General features: G+C 37.6%; 1 protein-coding gene across 1 annotated transcript in view; it reads left to right on the top strand.

Annotated features, from left to right (window-relative positions):
- Positions 1 to 20398, top strand: part of PDSS2 (decaprenyl diphosphate synthase subunit 2) — a 253935-nt gene that overhangs the window by 196201 nt on the left and 37336 nt on the right. The window contains exons 5-6 of the mRNA XM_026005773.2: positions 7090 to 7263; positions 8574 to 8705. Coding sequence (XP_025861558.1) covers positions 7090 to 7263; positions 8574 to 8705 — 306 coding nt within the window. The remainder of the gene's footprint in view (positions 1 to 7089; positions 7264 to 8573; positions 8706 to 20398) is intronic.

Raw genomic sequence — 20398 nt, 5'->3', positions numbered from 1 at the left:
AAAGGCAGGCGCTAAACCGCTGCCCAGGGATCCCACCTCCTTACCTTTTAAATGGGAAAAATGAGAACTAAGATTTTTGAGAGCTAATTTAATAGCGGATGTAAAAGTGCCATCACATAGCTAGTTCCCAGGAAATATTAGGTCTCATGCTCCCCCTTACTTCCTTTTTATTCCTAAATTTAGAGAGTCTTTATTAAAAATTTCCTGAACTTAATTTACTTTAAAATAAGGTTAGGTTCTCGTTTAACTTCCAAAATAGCTGAAAACGGCAACTGAAAGCATACATTTAGAGAGATCTGGTCTCTCACCAAACCCAAATTTATGCTGCATTTATAAAGATAGTGGCTCCAAGTATGGATCAGAGGTTGGAAACATGAAAATGGAGGATATTTGCCTACTTTCTTTAAAGTGCTTTTAACTCCACAGATAGCCAGTTCCTTAATCACCCAAACTCTTCTTTTTCTGATAATTTGAAAGGTAGAAGTTTGACTTGGCAAAGTTCTAGTTGGGGCTTTGTCATCTTCCTGCATCAGTTAATTTGCTTTTGTTCTGTGGCCATGGACCAGACCTTTCATCCTGACAAGCCACTTTATAAACACACTTTGGTCTCCTGTGAATACTTATGTACGAATGTATTACTTTCATTAGAAAAGCAACTCAAAGTACTTGTCCCCCAGACAATTCAGTTAGCAGAACAGCATATTATATCTGAGCAAAACCACCGGTGCCACTATCTCAGGCAAACATCGTCTTGCAGTCTTCAGTTTGTGTGTGTGTGTGTTATTTGAACCAGCCTTACTTGAGCAAAAAGGTCATGTGACAGTGAATAAGAGACCTGCATTTTTTAAATTAATGTGCTTCTGTCTGACAGTCATTTGATAGGCACGTTGGTGTATGTTACCTTTATGGAAAAAAGGAAATCCCATCAAAAGTAATATTCATTCACAGTATCTTCCTTTTATAGATAATAAATCCAGTAAAAACTACACATATGTAAGTCGATGCTATAAGAATATCTAAATCTCATTTAGTCTGACTACATTCATTCATTTCACACAATTCTGTATCTAATGTGTGAAGATACTGATTTGAATGTGGTTATCAAACCAGGTCCTTGGTATTTTATAATTGTACATTAATTTTTCCTTTGTAATACAGCATGCTCTTCTTATAATATATACATGGCAAGCTGATGGAAATGAATGGAGGGACTTTGTTTCATTTGTAACCAAGTTCACAATATATAATAATTTAATGTTCAGGGAATATATGTTCTGATTAACTTAGAAACAGAATTATTAACTTATACCCTTATTAACTTATGGTAGTAGATTTCTGGGGACTATAAATTAATTGTTTTCTTGGTCACGAATTTTCTAATTTTTTTTTCAGTGATCATATATCACTTGCCTATTTTAAAATGTAGAAATAATGAACAATAAAATATCTTAATCACAATAAGGAAAATACAATGACCCAAACTGAATCTTTTATTGGAAATCCTACAAAAATTATTCTGAAATAGAATTATATTGCTTTATCTATACATTTATATCCTTATAAACATATATTTATAGATGCCATTCCTGGCCTATGAGCTTCTTGAGGACAGACTATTTATTAATCTTCATATCTATATTGTGTTGCAGAGAACCTGACCCATTATAGAACCTCAGTAAAGTTTGTTGTAAGAATACATGAGGATAGTGAACAAACCACAAAAAGTTAATTGAGAGTCATATACATTTTTTTTAAGATTTTATTTATTTATTCATGAGAGACAGAGAGAGAGAGGAGAGGCAGAGGGAGAAGCAGGCACCACGTGGGGAGCCTCTTATGGGACTCAGTCCCAGGACTCCAGGATCATGCCCTGGGCCAAAGGCAGGCACTAAACCGCTGAACCACCCAGGGGTCCCAAGAGTCATATAAATTTTTTAAATGACAATTTAAGCATTTCTTGAGACCAAGAAATGTAAAATATTACTCATCCATTTTTTCTTTTTTAACAACTTTATTGAGCTACATTTTACATATTTTAAAATCAACCCATTTCGAGCATAAAATTCAGTGATTTTAAAAAACTGTATCACATTGTACAACCATCACCATAAATCAGTCTTAGAACATTTTCATTTTCATGCACACCCTCTAAGGTCCCTCATGCCCCTTCACAGTTTCCACCCCCAGCCCAGGCAACCACTAATCTACATTTCATTTAAATGAAGTCATACAATATGTGGCCTTTTGTGCCTGCTTCTTTCACTTGGCTTAACATTTTTTTGAGATTCTTCCATTATAGAGCATGTGTCAGTAGTCCCTTCTCTTTTGTTGCTGAATAGCATTCGTTGTAGATCTACTCATTAGTTTTGTTTTTATTTATTTTTTTTTATATTTTACTTATTTATTCATGAGAGAGAGAGAGAGAGAGAGAATGAGAGAGGCAGAGACACAGGCAGAGGGAGAAGCAGGCTCCATGCAGGGAGCCCGACGCAGGACTCGATCCCGGGTCTCCAGGACCATGCCCTGGGCTGAAGGCAGCGCTAAACCGCTGAGCCCCCCGGGCTGCCCAGTTTAAAAAAATTTTTAAAGAACATATAAATACTTAATCAATGCAACACACAAATATGATTCTATTCCTTGAGCAAACCTTTGTTGGACATGAAATATGGCCTAAGTGATTGAAAGAATATAGAGATGCCTAAGATATTAGGTCTAACCTCATCAAGAAAAGACAAATAAGCAATCATACAATTTATAAAGAATTAAATGCTATGTTGTAATACAAGTAAGGTAACCTTAGTCTAAAGAGGAAAGTATTTGTGGGAGTATTTGAGAAAGCTCCTCAAAGAAGTGATATTTGAGCTGAATGTATTCAATGTAATAGGCAGAGAGAGAATGGGAAGAAATGGTATTCTTTTTGAAGGGAATGATATTTTGAAATTCACACAAGTGTGACAGTACATATTTTATTCAAGAAACAGCAAATTGTTCTGTGTTGCTGGAATGCAGGTCTCAAAGGACTATTTTGGGGAGGAGATGGGGCTAGAAATATTGCTTGGTACCAAAAAAGAGTGCCTTAATAGGATACTAAAGTTTATTTTGATTCTGTGAGTAGTAGGAAGGTATTCCAGAAGAATTATTTCAATTCTTTATTTTTTCCAAGTTAGGAAGGACAGAGAAAGGTGGAAATGAGAGAAAGAGAACAATACCAAAAGAAAGATAAAGATTCAGCAATTATTTATTCACATTTTTTTTTAAGATTTTATTTATTCATGAGAGATGCAGAGAGGCAGAGACAAAGGCAGAGGAAGAAGATGCAGGCTCCCTGAGGGGAGCCTGATGTGGGACCCGATCCCGGGACTCTGGGATCATGCCCTGAGCTGAAGGCAAGATGCTCAGCCGCTGAGCCACCCAGGCATCGCCTATCTATTGCACACTTAATATACTCTATTGAATGCTGATGATTTCAGCAGAAGGCAAAACACACCAAGTCCTTGCTTTCATGCAGCCAATATTCTAGTGAAGGGGACAAGCAATAAACCATTAAACCAATAACTATATGAGGAGTCTGGTAGTATCAAGGAAAAGATATTTAAAGCACAGTAAGGAAATGGAAAATGATAAGGGAAGCAGGGAGACTGAAAGATGAGTTGAAATTTGAGCAGAGAGCCCAGAGCAATGAGGAACGGAGCCTTGCAAACATCTGGGGAGAGTGCGTGACAGAGAATATAGCAAGTTCAGAGGCCTCAGAAGAGCAGGCCTGAAGTGTTAGAGAAACAGCTTGAAGGCCGACGTGGATCTCTTGGGCTTAAGCTGTAAAAGGATTATTACCCTTGCAGCTGAGTGAACAATAGACTGTAGACTTGTATGTATTTCATTTCACATGTGTGTGTGGGCTTATATGTAGGATTAAATCCTGGAAGTGGGATTGCTGGGTCACGGGGCAAATACATTTGGAATTTTCATGGATAAATCATGAGATTTCCATCCAGTCTACACTTTCCTTAGCTGTGCTTGAGAGGCCTGTTTCTTCACAGCCTCATCAGCACTTAGTAAGGCTTTGAGGAGGTGGCAAATTTTTCTAATGGTTGGAAGCCCCCAAATCAAGATGTCAACAAGGTCGCTTTCCTTCTGGAGGCCGTAGGAGAGATCCATTTCCTTGCTTTTTCTCGTTTCGGCCTTCATTCCTCTGCACATGTCCCCACCTTCCGTCTTTCATCCAGCAGCATAGCATCTTCTAGTCTCTTTCTCTTCTGTCACCACTTCTCCTGTCTGACTCACCCTCCCGCTTTCCTCTGACAAGGATCCTTGTGATGACCACACACCCACCCAGTTAATCTGGGATAATCCCTCCATCTCAGCATCCTCAATTCAGTCACATCCACAGTGTCCCTTTTGCCATGTTAAGGTAACATTTGGAGAGAGGCGGGTGCAGGGGGCACAGACATTATTAGCCTACCACAGGGAGATTGCCCATCTGTCTGGGATCAGAAATGCAAATACTTTTCCTCCTTGTCCTTTGTCTTCTGAGGTTGCGTATGGTTTTGTTGGTTTTTTTTTTTTTTTTTTTTTTTTTTTTTTTTGCATATGGTTTTGTGATTGGTTGTTTTGCTTTTGTTTTTCCCATTTGCCATTTGGAGTTTACCCTTATTTTTTTAAACAAAGTCTTTTTTTTTTTTTTAAGATTTTATTTATTCATTCATGAGAGACACAGAGAAAGAGGTTGAGACATAGGCAGAGGGAAAAGCAGGCTCCATGCAGGGAGCCCAATGTGGGACTCGATCCCCGGACCCCGGGATCACAACCTGAGCCAAATGCAGACACTCAACCACTGAGCCCCCCAGGCATCCCTGGAGTTTACCCTTATAAATGATATAGTGCAGAACAGTCTGTTTTTTCCCCCGGACAGCTATCCAGTTTTACCAGCACCATTTACTGAAAAGTCCAATTTTTTCCTAAAATTTAATACATTCTTATATATAGTTTGATTTCTAGACTTTCTCATTTGTCCAGTTGTCTTTCTGTATAAAAAGTACACATTTTTTGTTAATTATTAAGGCTTGGGCAGCCCGGGTGGCTCAGCGGTTTAGTGCCGCCTTCAGCCGGGAGTGTGATCCTGGAGATTAGGGATGGAGTCCCATGTCGGGCTCCCTGCATGGAGCCTGCTTCTCTCTATGTCTGTACCTCTCTGTGTGTGTCTTTCATGAATAAATGGGTAAAATCTTAAAAAAAAAAAAAAAGAAAAGAAAAGAAATAGATAAATTAATAAATAGATAGATAGATAGATAGATAGATAGATAGATAAAATCATAAAATCTTTAAAAAGAAATCTTCCTTTCTAGTATATCTGGCCTTTTCTTGCCTCTTCCATTACACTATTAAACAACAGTGGTGTTGTGCATCTCTCTTATTCTTGACTTAGTGAGAAAGACTCATGTTTCTTTAGAAGTATTTGCTGACTTTGGGGCTAACACACACACATGTGCATGCTCGCACACACACACATCATATTAAAGAAATATACATCTGTTCCTATTTTATTTAGGTTTTTTTCCCCCCTCAAGAATAGAAGTTGAATTTTGTTAAATGCCTATTTAATATATATATATAGAGAGAGGTAATATGGTTTTTATCTTTGATTTCTTAATATGGTATGTTAACTTTGTACATATAAAAATATATTCTCAGATACCTAAAATTAAATGTTATTATTTAGGTATTATATACCTAATGTTTGATAAAACCTCTTATGTACTGTTTCTCCCTTGGGTGGCCTTTTTTATTACTACAAAATATTATATTGCACATTTGCAACTGTTACCATAAGTGGAACTTTTTTGTTGTTTAAGGCATAATAAATAAAACTAAGCTGAGAATTTGATATGACCACTGGGCTGAAGATACGTATCTTCAGCATGGTGAAATAAGTAGGGCTAGATCTAAACTGACCTTTTCATGGTCCTGTTCTCTTCTTATTTTTTTATTTTGTCCTCAAATAATGATGGAAGGAAGATCATGGTATGGTAGCAGGAAGAAAGTGTTTGGTTTAGTTAACCCTCTGGATGGGTTCTAGTTAGTTTGAAGTATCAAAAAAATGAACATTGTTTTATATACCTGATCATCATTCTTATCCTCAGGGAGCCCACAGTTAGAGCAAACTAGTCCAAGGCAGCCACTAATTCCTTATATCTACTAAGTACTTGAAATGTGGCTAGTGATGTGTTGAAAGCGTAAATTACACACTGATTTTGAGAACTTAGTATGAAAAGTATAAAATATCTCAATAATTTTATATTGGTTATATGTTGAAATAATATTTTGGATATATTAGGATAGACAAGATATGTCATAAATATTAATTTCAGATGAATTTCACTTGTTTCTTTTCACTTTTTAATGTAACTACTGGCAAATTTTAAATTACATATGTGACTTATATTATATTTTTATTGGACATTACTGGTCTAGAGGCAGTACAGTAGATGTGTGTATACTTATAGATACTACAATGATTTTCATAATTTAAAAAGATGAAATTAAATAAACTATACTTACATACTCCCTTATGTCCTTATTTCTATTTATGGGAATAAATTTGGATGGATAATATATCAGTCATACTCCATTGTAATGTGTTACCTCCTCTGTGATTTTTTTATTTAACTGTTTCCAAGAGAATGCCATTTCTTCATTATGCCCTTGACATTTCCACATAAGTTAAAGGCAATAGGCTTCTTGTGTTTTGGAATACCAGCACTCAAAACTTACATGAGTATAGAAGGGAGTTAGTTTGGAGGTCTGAGTTTCTAATTTTGCCATATCCTACAAATAAATTTTAATAGAAGTGTCCTAGTTCAAAATAAAATTGACTTCAGCATTTCATTTTTCCCGCCATTACCCTGAAACAGCAATTCCCACCCCTTAGTTTTCTTTAGTTAGAACTGGGGTTTAGCATCTTCTAGTTCTGTCTTGATGCAATAGCCTGAGTGTTTTAAATAGTTCATTTCTTAATTCTTCTATTCTTCAAAAACCAAAACAATAAAATTGCTCCTAAAACATTTTGTAAAATCCTCTTGTTGCATTTTTTAGGAAAATCATATCACAGAAGATATTGGAATATCGACTTGGAAGGAGCAGACTTTTCTCTCCCATGGTGCCTTATTAGCAAAGAGCTGCCAAGCTGCCATGGAATTAGCAAAGCATGATGCTGACGTTCAGGATATGGCATTTCAGTATGGGAAGCACATGGCCATGAGTCATAAGGTATTTGCACATTTTCTCCTTTTCCAGTACTTAAATAGCTAAAATGATACATAAGAAACTTCTTGCCATTTAATAAGCTGCTTTTATATCTCAAAAAAATGTTTATTGTACGCTTAAAATCTATCAGTCATAAGATGATGATTGTTATGTAATATAAACAGCATGCTTGGTAAGTACCATGTAATTTTGATAGAAAGCTACAACTTACTTACACCATATTTGGGGTGTTTGTCTTTTCTTACTACCTGAAAGGGTTCTTGAGAGAACTCTTCCAAATTATTAAATAACATGTAATGTTGCCATTTACAGAATGAAAGAATTTGCATTTTTGTTACAGTTCCCTGCAGTTTCTTACGTAAAACGAATTATGGAAAGTTAGTGAAATTTAGAAGTATACGGAGTAAAATTGAAAGCTTTAATTCTAATAATTGATTCTTTTGAATGGACATAATGAAATATAAAAAGTCTCAAGTTAGGGACGCCTGAGTGGCTCAGCAGTTGAGCATCTGCCTTTGGCTCAAGGCGAGATTTCAGTCCGGGGATCGAGTCCCACATCAGGCTCCCTGCAAGCAGCCTGCTTCTCCCTCTGTCGATGTCTCTGCTTCTCTCTCTGTGTCTCTCATGAATAAATAAATAAATTTTTAAAAATAAATAAATAAAAGTCTCAAGTTAGCTCTCTTCTATATATGTAACCTAAAAATTCCATTTAGTATATATTTCTTTTTTTAAAAAAAAGATTTTATTTATTTATTCATGAGAGACCCAGAGAGAAAGAGAGAGAGAAGCAGGCTCCACACAGGGAGCCTGATGTGGGACTCGATCCCTGGACTCCAGGATCACTCCCTGGGCCAAAGGCAGGCGCTAAACTGAGCCACCCGGGGATTCCCTAGTATATATTTCTTAAATGTTACTTACATAGCTCTTAAGAGATGAGAATATATATATATGTTAAATACATGTAAAATATCTCCAGATGAGTTTTTGTATATTTTATTAAACCTTAGATTTATTTATTAAGCAATTCTACTTATTAAAACTTTATTTAAATTATTGCTTTTAGCTTAAAAAGTAAAACAAAATCTTTTGCCAAAGAGAAAAGAAATATGTCAGAGGAAAATTATTTTAAAGAATTTTAAAGATTGTTACTCACATGACTGTTCTTTTGCTTATTAAAGTTCATCTAAAAAAAAACGTTCATCTAAGAGCTATATTCCATTTTTCACTGCATGAACTGGGTCTTTCTGAAGTAACTAAAACAGGCTAATGTGTATGCATTTTACCAATTTAACTCTTTTGACTACCCCTCCCAGATAAATTCTGATCTCCAGCCTTTCATTAAAGAAAAGACAAATGACTCCGTGGCTTTTAATCTAAACTCAGCTCCCGTGGTCTTACATCAGGAGTTTCTTGGAAGAGATTTGTGGATGAAGCAGATTGGAGAGGTAAAACAAAACTGTTCCTCTTTTAGGTATCACTAGAATTGTATTTAGTTGATTTTAGAACATAATTGGTATTTCATGATGAGCCATATAATATAATAAGACCATTTTCATATAACAGGTAACATTCGTACTTTATCATATGTGTCTTTGAGGCAAGTGTTAGTTAAAAGTTAGAGATTGAAATACTGTTTTCTTATTATCTGAATTCTTAGAATACTGCAACACAAAACCAGTGCCTGTGGTGGATGCTAATTAACTCAGAGGACTTTTTTTTCCTAAAGGCTTTCAAAAATTGGGCTATGCTAATAGCACCACCCTTTAACTGACGGCAATTTCCCATCTGCAGACTCTAGCACAAGCTGCAGAATTCCAGAAGCTCCGTCTGTCAGCTCATTGGGTTATTTTAAAACAAACTTGGACCCTGAATACTCAAATCCTGAGGTATTATCAAAGAAAAGAAAAAAAAAAGTGGTGAAGACAGAGGGGAAAGGGGGCTTAAACTGGGTGAATTTCCTACTTTTTTGCAGAAGAGAAGGCATAAAGGCTGAGAGGGAATTTTTTTTTATTTCCTTTTAACCCGGAAACTCTAGAATGATAAAGTAGTGCTCTTTTACCCACAGCTTCATGGAATTTATGTAGCTTTGTTTTAATTGATTGGGTTAATGTGAGACTGGACTTGGGGAACCAGGCACAGCTGAGGCAGGGAGAGCAGCCATACTTAAAGCAGAGAGCCTAAGTGATATCTGCTTTTGGAACCATAAGATGTTCTCTCTTCTCACCCTCTTCCCTTATTGGCTTTCAAAATGCCATCAGCAGGCTTAAAATCCTTCATATTCACCTGGTAGAAAATGAGAGGACTCATTTCTGGGGAATCTCAAGCCCAGGAGAAGAGACCTGCGGACATGGATGCTTGGGGCTCCCTCATGCCACATATCCACACAGCTCTCCTACATCCCACACAGAGGCCCACTGAGTGACGAGCCTTAGGGTATCCAAGTGCACGGTATATCCCACTGAAATAGAGTAGGTAAGAGAGGACCACTGGGCATTTGAGGAAAGCCTCTGCCATGAAAGAAGGGGTCAAAAGCAAACTGATGGAAAGGGAATTTAGAGGAAACAGACCGTGCAAGGAAAGAAAGACATTCCAAAAGCACTATCATCAATCTACTCAGTGAGAAAAGACATTAAAGTCATGAAGGAAGAACAGATGATACATAAAATATGGACAGTCCAAGAGTAAGACATCAGAATCATAAAACAGAAAAATCTGAAAGCAGATTTTTTTTAAAATCAGAAGAACAGAAGATATGAATGAGAAAATCGCCCAGAAAGTTGAACAAAAAGTCAATAGAAGAGAAAATAAGAGAATTCAGTTCAACAGATCCAATACTTATTAGGAGTCCCAGAGAGAGAAAACCGAAAATGGAGGTAGGAAGATTAACAGCAACAACAAATTGTAAAGAAAAGAAAAATCCTAAGACTTGAAGGACCTAAGTTTCCAAATTGAAACAGTGCCCTCAATAATTAATTTTAAAAGGCTCATGCCAAGTCACATCATTATCACATTTTGAAACAGTGGGGATGAAAAGAGAACCTAATACTTCCTGGAAGAAAAAGAAAACCCGACATACGAAGGATGGAGAATCAGAAAGGCCTCTCAGTAGTGACAATGAAAGCTTCAAGACAATGGACTAATAGCTTCAACATTCAAAGAGAAAATTGTTTCCAACTTAGACTTTTATGACTGTCACATTATCAAGTGCGATGTTAAATAAAGACAATTCAAAACAGATACACAAGGTCTCGAAAAACTTTACCTCCCAAGCATCTTTTCTCAAGAGATATATTTCGGGTGATGTATTTTATTAAGACAAAGAAGTAACCAAGAAAGAGAGGGACATGGAATCTAGGAACTAGGGATCAGACATAGGCTCGGGGCAGTGGGAATTCCCAGTATGACATGAAAGGAAGAATAATAATAATGCCAATAGTAAGAGCACTTACTGTGTGCCAAGCACTCTACTAATGAGCCTGAGGCATGGAGAAATGTCACACAGCTAGCAAGTAGTGGAGCCACGATTCAAATCCAGGCAGCTTTGCAAAGGAGCCCACATCCTTAAGTAGCAAGTGACATACTACACTGTCTCTCATCCAAGCAAGTCCTGGGCTAATAATTAATAATGGCTGTGCATCTAGTCCAGATTGGAAGAAGAGGACAGAGGTCTCCAGGAGGAATTTTTCTAAGGAAAACAACGGAACTAACATGCTTAGCCATATTGAGGATTTTTTTTAAGATTTTATTTATTTATTTGCAAGACAGCGAGCGGGAGCATGTGCATGCACACATATGAATTGCGTGTGGGGGCAACTAAGAGGGAGAAGCAGACCCCAGACTGAGGAGAGAGCCCAACACTGGTTCCATCACAAGACCCCAGGATCATGACTGATCTGAAGGCAGATACTTAACCCAGGTGCCCCAAACATGTTGAGAATTAAAGACAAATTGACAACAGAGACATAGAAAACTAAGTGTTCCAGTTACTGTTGCTGCATAAGAAATTACCCCAAAACTTAGCTGTTTAAGATAACCGTGTAATTATGTTCGTTAATTTTGTGAGTCAGGAGTTTGGACAACACACAGAGGTGACTACTGCATGACATCTGGGGCCTCTGCTGGAATGACCCAGAGGCTGGAGGTGACTCAGCAGTGCTGGGCACTGGAATCATTTGGAGATTCAACTCATACTGGCACCTGGAATGTCAAGACCATGTTGCTGACCAACCAGAGTACTCACATATGGGTCCTCCATTTAGCTTGGCTTCCTTGCAGCATGGCAGCCTCAGAATAGTCACATTTCTTACTTGTCAGCTCAGAATTCCAAACATAAGTGTTCCAGCAAACAAGGTGGATACTGCATCTTCTTTTATTTATTTATTTTTAAAGATTTTATTTATTTTTTCATGAGAGAGACAGAAAGAGAGAGGCAGAGACATAGGCAGAGGGAGAGGCGGGCTCCATGCAGGGAGCCTGATGTGGGACTCGATCCTAGGACACCAGGATCACACCCTGAGCCAAAGGCAGACGCTCACCCACTGAGCCACCCAGGCATCCCAACTGCATCTTCTTTTATGATCATTCTCAGAAAGCACGCAGTCATTTCCATCGTTTCTTATCAGTCACAAGGCCACCAGCAATCAAGAACAGTTTGTAGACTCACCTAGCAATGGGAAGAATGTCAAGGAATTTGGGGCCAAGTTTTAAAGCAGCCACATGAAACATATGGATGAAGATAAGCAGTTATTAGCTGTTGTGTAAAAATTATAAATGTATAAGAAAGGAAATACATACAGCATAATACTCTACATGGCTTTGAGAATAATATTTATACAGCATAAAAATATAAATACAGAATATTGAATATTAAACCAAAGAGTGTCATCAGTGGGAGGAGGGTAGGGAAAAAGAGTATGTTTCATCATGTAAGAAATATATTATTCCTTTCATGGTAGGATCAATAGATAATGTCTAAAATTTAAAATCAAGAAAAATAAATAAATAAAAAATAAAAAAATAAAATCAAAGAAAAGCACTGTTTGAAGGTAAATAGCAAAAGAAACAGCTAAACCGAGGGACACAGAACAGATAAGGTCTGGAGAGTGGTAGGCTGTTTTGTTAGAAGACTTGTAGTTGACTTTTTAAATACATGTGTTTGTTTTTACTTAAAAATGTATAGTTTAGGGGCACCTGGGTGGCTCAGTGGTTGGGCGTCTGCCTTTGGCTCAGGTTGTGATCCTGGGGTTCTGAAATCGAGTTCTGCATCAGGTTCTGTGCAGGGAGCCTGCTTCTCCCTCTGCCTATGTGTCTGCCTCTCTCTCTGTGTCACATGAATAAATAAAATCTTTTTTAAAATATATAGTTGAAAATTGTACATAGTTTGCAACAGTAATTCCACTTCTAATAATCTATCCTCCAAAAAAGATCAGATGTGAATACTTACCTATTAAAATATGCACTAAAATACTAATTTTAAAAGGAAAAAAGTAAAATTGATTCATTTTAAAAATAGAAAAAAGGTTAAATGAAGTATAGTACAATGAAATATCATACAACTATTGAATACTGTATTACTGGGGTGTATTTGTGTGTTTTTTGACAGCTGAACCAAAAATATATATACAGATGGTGTTAGTACTCTAATTGGGTTACATTAGAATACATTGCAGATTTACATTTTGGTTGAAAAGATCCAGCTAAATATGTAGAATGGAAACTACCAAGGAGAGTAGGTATTTACATATATTCCTTTGGCTATTTACATATATTCATGTATATATAAGAGTATTGAAGATGTGAATTTTAAAGAAGCTGTACAGAAAAGAGACATATTAATTTTTAGTTTCTTTGCAAGTATACAAAGTCATTAATGTAGACAACATGAGAACCTAGGATTTCCTAAACAGCTGGTGAAATATTCCCAAATCACTACCTGCAACTTGATTTTAACTCTTCAAAGGGATGTCCTTTCCAAATAACCAGTGCCATAGACAGTAACTCAAATGAATCAAATAGATCTTCTCAGAGGTCAGTGCACCCTGCCGAGATGACGTCTGTGAGCAGATGATGTCCTGTCCGCCAACCTAGGTTCCTTGTGATACTATCTAGATCCTCATCCCTCAGGAAAAGACTGGCAGTTTATTGCCCATCCCACAGCCCCGCCAGGCCGCTGTGGTTTGCTCCAGTGGCTTCAGGCCCTCCTTATAGCTCCATGTCTACATCATGAACAGGATCCCTGGTGAAGAGGAGATTCATTCATCTGAAACAAATAAGAAATAGAAAGTTGGTTTTTGTCATGAAAGGGGAAACATTCCTCAGGTTAAAGACTCTTCACCTGAATTTATTTTAGTCTTCGAAATTATATTGTTCCTGTGTATATAAACCTCTAGATGAAGATAATGTCATTCCATAGATTCCCTCCTAGTCAGAGTTAGGGGATGCAATTAGCATAGTGACACTTACTTCCACTGCATTTTTGTGATCCTTTCCTGCCCAGGTGTTGAATTTTATTTCAAGATCCTTAAGGATAACAGTGAATTCACCTTTGAATTATCTATAGCACTTGGCATAGTGACTTACTTGGAATAGTCATCCAATTAATATTTGTCAAAAAAAAAGTATGTGTGGTATGGTTTTCACAGAGTTAGGCTGTTTGATGGCAGCTCTGTTTTGTTAAATAGAAAAAGTCAAGTTGGAATAGAAAAAGTCAATAGCAGAAACAGCCCACAAAGGACCAGGTTTTTGGAAGACCTGGATTCTGGTTTGGACTCAGCTATCATCTGTATGACCTTAATCACATTCTTTCATGTCCTTGTTATTATTTTCTGTAATATGATGCTGTTGAACCAGATCATTTCTGAGGTCCCTCTCAGCTCTCAAATAAATCTAAGACAAAGGTCTCTTAGGCAAGAGATACATTATAAGAAAAATATTACTCTCTGTTAGAAGCTTAATACTAGTTTTGACACTGAGAAATGGAAAAGTCTTGCTCCCAATGATGGAAGTCACCTATGATTTCTTATTATCACATGTAAAATCACTTCCCTACTTTACGCAGACAGGTTTGTGTCCCATCTACCCTTTCGATCTCGTGCTTCAGGAGAGTGAGAATTAATGACTAGACAGGGAAGGGAAGAGGAGATCACATACTCATTCAACATCTCACATACCCTTAGTACGCATTCAACATCCTTGTGAAGCCAGGAAGAAGAAACTTCTGGAATTTTTCATATCAGGGCACTGCTACCTCCTCTTCAACTTCCGAAGTCTTAAGATTAGATAGCTTAGATAGCTGTCTTCCATCACACCTGAAAGCAGGCAGTGAACGTACACACACACAAACACACACACACACACACACACACACACACACACACACACACCCATACCCTTTTGTAAGAAGCAGTTAAGAACACCAGGCCAGCCCTGAAACAGCTGAAAAATATTTGTTGAACAACGTTTCCATACTAAATTCTACCTTAATTTTAAATTTAAATTTGTAGCTGCTGAAAAATAATGATCAGGTAAAAATACTGAGTGAATGGGTGATTCACCCTAGGGAGGTGAAGTCATTACTCAGTTACCATTTTGATTCCTAATAAAAGAAAGTAGAATCCTTCAGAGAACCACAGAGCTCTGACTCTCTCAGGGAGTCCAGAGGCTATTGCAGGTCAGCAAGCTTTATTTTTAATGATCCTTCTAGTTTTCTGCTGCCATTATAAGTCACTGAAGAGATAGGAATTATGATTATATTTTCCTGGCTATTTCTGAAAGTACTGAAATGTCACTTAGGCTTGTGACATCCTGACACTGTCATAACCAGCCATAAACTACCTTAAGTGAACTACATTTTACCAATGCTAAGCTTTAACTCACTCATCCCTAAGTATTCTACTGTACTTCTTATTCAAAACATAAAGCAGAGATTGCTCGTCAAGGCTAGTGTACAGAAACATAACATATATATTCTTAAAAGAGAAAATGTACATTGAGTCTTCATTAATGCCACTTGATATTCTTCTAATTATTTGTTATTTTGAGTTGTTTTAAAAGGAAAAATATTGACATCCTCCACCACAGACGGTGGACAGTGTGGGCATTTGAAGGGACTGTATATGAGACTACAAAGACTGAAATGGCTCTAGATATCTCCTGAGTTAAAATATTTTTTGAGGTTTCTGTTACGTTTAAGGAAACAAAGTGCTTGACTACAGGACATAGCAGTTAATTTCCTGTCAGTTGTCTCTGGCCTCTTTTTTTTTTTTTTTTTTTTTAAGATTTTATTTATTTATTTATTTATTTTTTATTTTTTATTTTTATTTTTATTTTTTTTAAGATTTTATTTATTTATTCATGAGAGACACACACACAGAGAGAGGCAGAGACACAGCAGAGGGAGAAGCAGGCTCTGCAGGGAGCTCGACGTGGGACTCGATCCCGGGTCTCCAGGATCACACCCTGGGCTGAAGGCAGTGCTAAATCGCTGAGCCACCCAGGCTGCCCCTGTCTCTGGCCTCTTAAAGAGGGGGACAAGAGAAACACAAATACAAGGACTACTAACTATAATGATGTCATTTAGGGAGCACAAAGGAAAGTCAAGAAATGATTTGTGAAATTAGTGATATCTGAGAGAGTCCTCAAAGAAGAAGATTGTGACAGCAAAGATGGGAAGGAGAGGCTTCCTAGGCACCAGAAGTCCTAAAAAAGGAATGTAGGGCAGCCCTGGTGGTTCAGCGGTTTAGCGCCGCCTTCAGCCCAGGGCCTGATCCTGGAGACCCGGGATCGAGTCCAGCGTCGGGCTCCCTGCATGGAGCCTGCTTCTCCCTCTCCCTCTGCCTGTGTCTCTGCCCCCCTCTGTGTGTGTGTGTGTGTGTCTCTCTCTCATGAATAAATAAATAAAATCTTAAAAAAGAAAGAAAGGAATGCAGATGGGCAAGTGTACTGTATTCAAAGAAATAAAAGTATTATCATTTGAGTCAAATGTGAAAACTATAGGGCAGTATAGGGACCAGATAGGGACAGGCAAAGAATTGCTCTGAAATAGTACATAAAACCTATCTTTAAAGAGTTTGTCTCAAACAAAAACATAGACATGAATGTTCAGATAAGCAATGTTTACAATAGCCAAGAAGTAGAAACAACCCAATGTCCATACAAAGGAATATTATCCAGCAGTAAAAAAGAATGAAATATTGATACATGCTACAATATGACAAAAATATTCTGGAACTAGATAATGGTGAGGGTTGCACAACATTCTGAATGTACAATGCCCCTGAATTATACTCTTTAAAATAATTAAAATGGGGCAGCCCCAGTGGCAAAGTGGTTTAGCGCCACCTGCAGCCCAGGGCCTGATCCTAGAGACCCGGGATCGAGTCCCACATCGGGCTCCCTGCATGGAGCCTGCTTCTCCCTCTGCCTCTCTCTCACTCGCTCTGTATCTCTCATGAGTAAATAAAATAAAATCTTTAAAAAATAAAAATAAAAATAAAATAAAATAAAATAATTAAAATGATGAATTTTATGTTGTGTATGAATTTTACTTCAATTTGAAGAAAAAGACTGTGGATATTTGCTTACAGAAAATGAACTTGATTCAGGTCATGGAATAGACACAGAAAAGTTTTTGAACCAGGTAATGCCATGGTCTGAAAATGTGTTTTAGGGAAATATGTCTGGCTACATCCAGTAGGACAAAAGGAACAAGGAAATACTAGAGAGAAGTAGGTCAGTTAAGTTTTGGGGAACCTGTTGATAAGTGCAGGAGAAAAGTACTGATCAGAGTGTTGCCAACAAGATTGGGAAGGTAATGAGGTTAGGTGTAAAACTAATTTCAGAGAGGGGTGCTTGGCTGGCCCAGTTGGTGGAACATGTGACTCTTGATCTTGGGGTTGTGAGTTCGAGCCCTACCATGGGTGTAGACATTACTTAAAATCTTCGGGTGGGGGGAGACGTGTTTCAAAGAGAAAATGTATAGGGCCTGAAAATTGGTATGATAGAGAGAAGCTGGCGGGTGTCTACTTGGGGAGGGGCAGTCAGAGGCCAAACCCTGGATTTTGAACTTGAATTAAAGGAAGAGTCATGCTGTTAATAGAAATAGGAAAGTTAAGGAAGAAAATTGGTATAAATTTGGTTTTTGACGTGGTGATTTTGAGGAGTACCATCAAGGCTGGTGGCCATCACCTTGGAACCTGGCCACTGGAGGAAACAACTTAGTTCCATTTTCAGCCTGATTTCCTTTTTCATGGCTTTTTGGCAATCTGAGTAGATTTTGTCTGTGTGTGCATTTTAAATTTCACGTCTCTTCCAGATTTGAAGAAAGCAAGGAAAAAGGTTTGCAGGGGGATGACCAAGCCTTCTGAAAAAGGAAAAATTTATTATGTAGATAATAAAGCCCCTTCTCTTTTTATTTTTTAAAGATGTCATTTATTTATTTTGAGAGAGAGCTGTGCAAGTGGAGTGAGGGGGCAGAGGGAGAGAGAATCTCAAGCAGACTCCACACTGAGCATGAAGCCCAACACGGGGCTCAATCCCACAAACATGAGATCATGACCTGAGCTGAAATCAGAAGTCAGACATTTAATATATTGAGCTGCGCAGGTGCCCCTACCCTCCTCTTTCTTTTAATTGAACACCATACCCTTCTGTGCACCTGTCTGTTGCTTCCTTTTTTCCCAGTTAACCAAAGGGAGAGAATACAAAAAAGCTAATCCTTGAACATTCGCATTTCCCTCCAAAGATTAGCCTTCCCAGCTGAAAGAGATGGTAGCATCAGGTTCCCAAGAAGTCCAGTTCTGAATGGTGTTGGCTTCCTTGCTGATGCCTTCTGTGTTGTTTTATTAATAGGCAAGAATGATCAGGATCACAAAGAAGAGGCCTGCCCTGTTCCTATCTATTCTGATACCTTTTCCACTTCGTAAGTGGAAAGCTGGATTGATACAAGTCCTGCTTCTCCTACCAAGCCAAAATTCAAGTGCATCAACTTTGGAACTAACAGATCTAATAGATTTCTGATTTGTAAGCTTTTAAAATCCTCATACACTCTACCCAAATCATTCTAGGATGAGAAGGGAGGTTCTCCTCTTCCTTCCCCAGTAAACCTTCTCATGTATAAACTAAACTCCACCTCTTCATACCAATACAAATGCACAGAGAATTTATTTCCAGTAAGACCTGTCTTCTCTAGAGGAGCCAATGATATTCCTGCAAAAGACCTTTAAAAACTGTCGTCATTTTTGCAGCCACCAAGGTAATCTTTTATTCAAACAAAGATTATTAATGGATGATAGATTAAGACAATTGGATGAAGGGGGTTAGAAGGGAACCAAATATTCACATGGCCTCAAAGCACCCCACAGATTACTTATTAAATCCAAAGGGAAGCAGTGAATAAACTTAGTTTCACCAATAATGAAACAAACTGATATTGTATGACTCCTGATGTAATGGAGAAGTAAAGAGCAGCATTTATTTAGTTGTCTTGCCCCACCACCACCAAAAAAGGTTTTAATTTTAATCTAATCATGGGGAAACAATCTGACAAATCCAGGATAAGGGACATTCTCCAGGGCAATTGACCTGTACTCTTAAAAAATGCCGGTATGAAAGACAGAAAAGGAGTTGTGTAGGGACTCTTGTAGATTAGAAGAGATTTAAAAGCCATGACACCCAAAGAGAATGTATGATTTCTAATTTGATCTTGGATTAGGATAAAAACAGCTCTGAATGACACTATTGATTGAACTGGAAACATTTGAGTATGGATTTCTTAAACATCATAGGGAGTGTTAAACCCGGATGTGATAATGGGTTTGTGGTTATATAGAAGAACATCCTAGTTCTTAGGAGATAAATGCTGAAGTATGAGGGAATGAGACATGACGTCTACAACTTATTCTCAGGTAGTCAGCAAATCATCATCCAAAAAAAAGCAAAGATGCCAAAATATTAGCAATTGATTAATGTAGGTGGAGGGCAAATGGGTGGTCGTAGTGTTCTTTCTACTAAAAAGTTTTAGGAGAAAGGTAATTTTTCCTTGGAATTTTAAAGAGAGAATTTTTAAAAATGACTGTTATCCCCAAATATAGCTGCTAGCATTTGGGAAGAATAACATGATAAGTAGAGATGATCAGTGTTAACAATTTCTGGACTCCCTGCTGTGGAATATTAGTTTTCTATTTTTAGAAAAAGGTTTCTCCATATCTGACTTTCAAGTCCAGATAACAGTAGTTGAAAATTGGAAATAGTTCATTTATGTCATCTAATCCTTCCTTGTTACCTGACTTATAAGAAAGCATTTGTTTCTTAAAGTAAAAGACCACATTGTACATCCCTTACTTACCAACAGGGAATCTGTCTGCCTTTGGTCTGCAGAGACTGGTATATAAACCTTTGGAATTAATCCCTCTGTGCATCCTCTCACTCAGAATGCTGGCTTTTTTTTTTTTCTTTTTTTTGCTTTTGTACAGAATATTGTTTTACAGTGCTCACTATAGCTGTCTAAGGAGGCCTCTAGTGTCATGAGCACTGGCACACTGTCTTGTCTATTTTCACTTTTTTTTTTTTTTAAAGATAAAACAAGGTTCAAACCACACATTCTCTGTGAACTGCTAAAGACTGGGAAAAATTACTTTCTTTTCTCATGACCTGGATTGACAAGAAGCATACCTACAGGAGGCAAAAAGATGAGTGAATCCCTTTTAAAGACCCTAGTAATGAAGCCCTCAGGGAATTGCCATGTGTGGTAGATTTTACAGTGGCTTCTGGAGATGAACAGTGTGGCAGGAAGAGGTTCAGGACTGCTGGCTGTTGCAATACAGTCTGGATTTATTTTATATCAGCCTATTTTGGGCCCCAGTGAGAAAGTTATTTTAATAATATCTTGCTCGGCTAGAAATATACATGATAAGTGGCAGATGTCAGAAAAAGAGGGGAAAGTTCTAGCACTCCATTCTCCTTGAGACTTAAGGAGTTTATATAGTTGTTTAGCCTTTGAAGCAAACACTAGCGCCCACAGAAGCATAAATGGAAAAAGATTTTAGACATGGTCCAGACCAGTGATCTTCAAATGAGTCACAAACTCGGGGCTAGGGTACTGAGGCTCTGCATTTTTAACAAGCTACCCAGATGATTCTGA

This window comes from Vulpes vulpes, chromosome 1, assembly GCF_048418805.1.
Source record: "Vulpes vulpes isolate BD-2025 chromosome 1, VulVul3, whole genome shotgun sequence".
In the NCBI taxonomy this organism is placed as follows: Eukaryota; Metazoa; Chordata; class Mammalia; order Carnivora; family Canidae; genus Vulpes; species Vulpes vulpes.
This window is presented reverse-complemented; position numbering and strand designations above follow the sequence as displayed.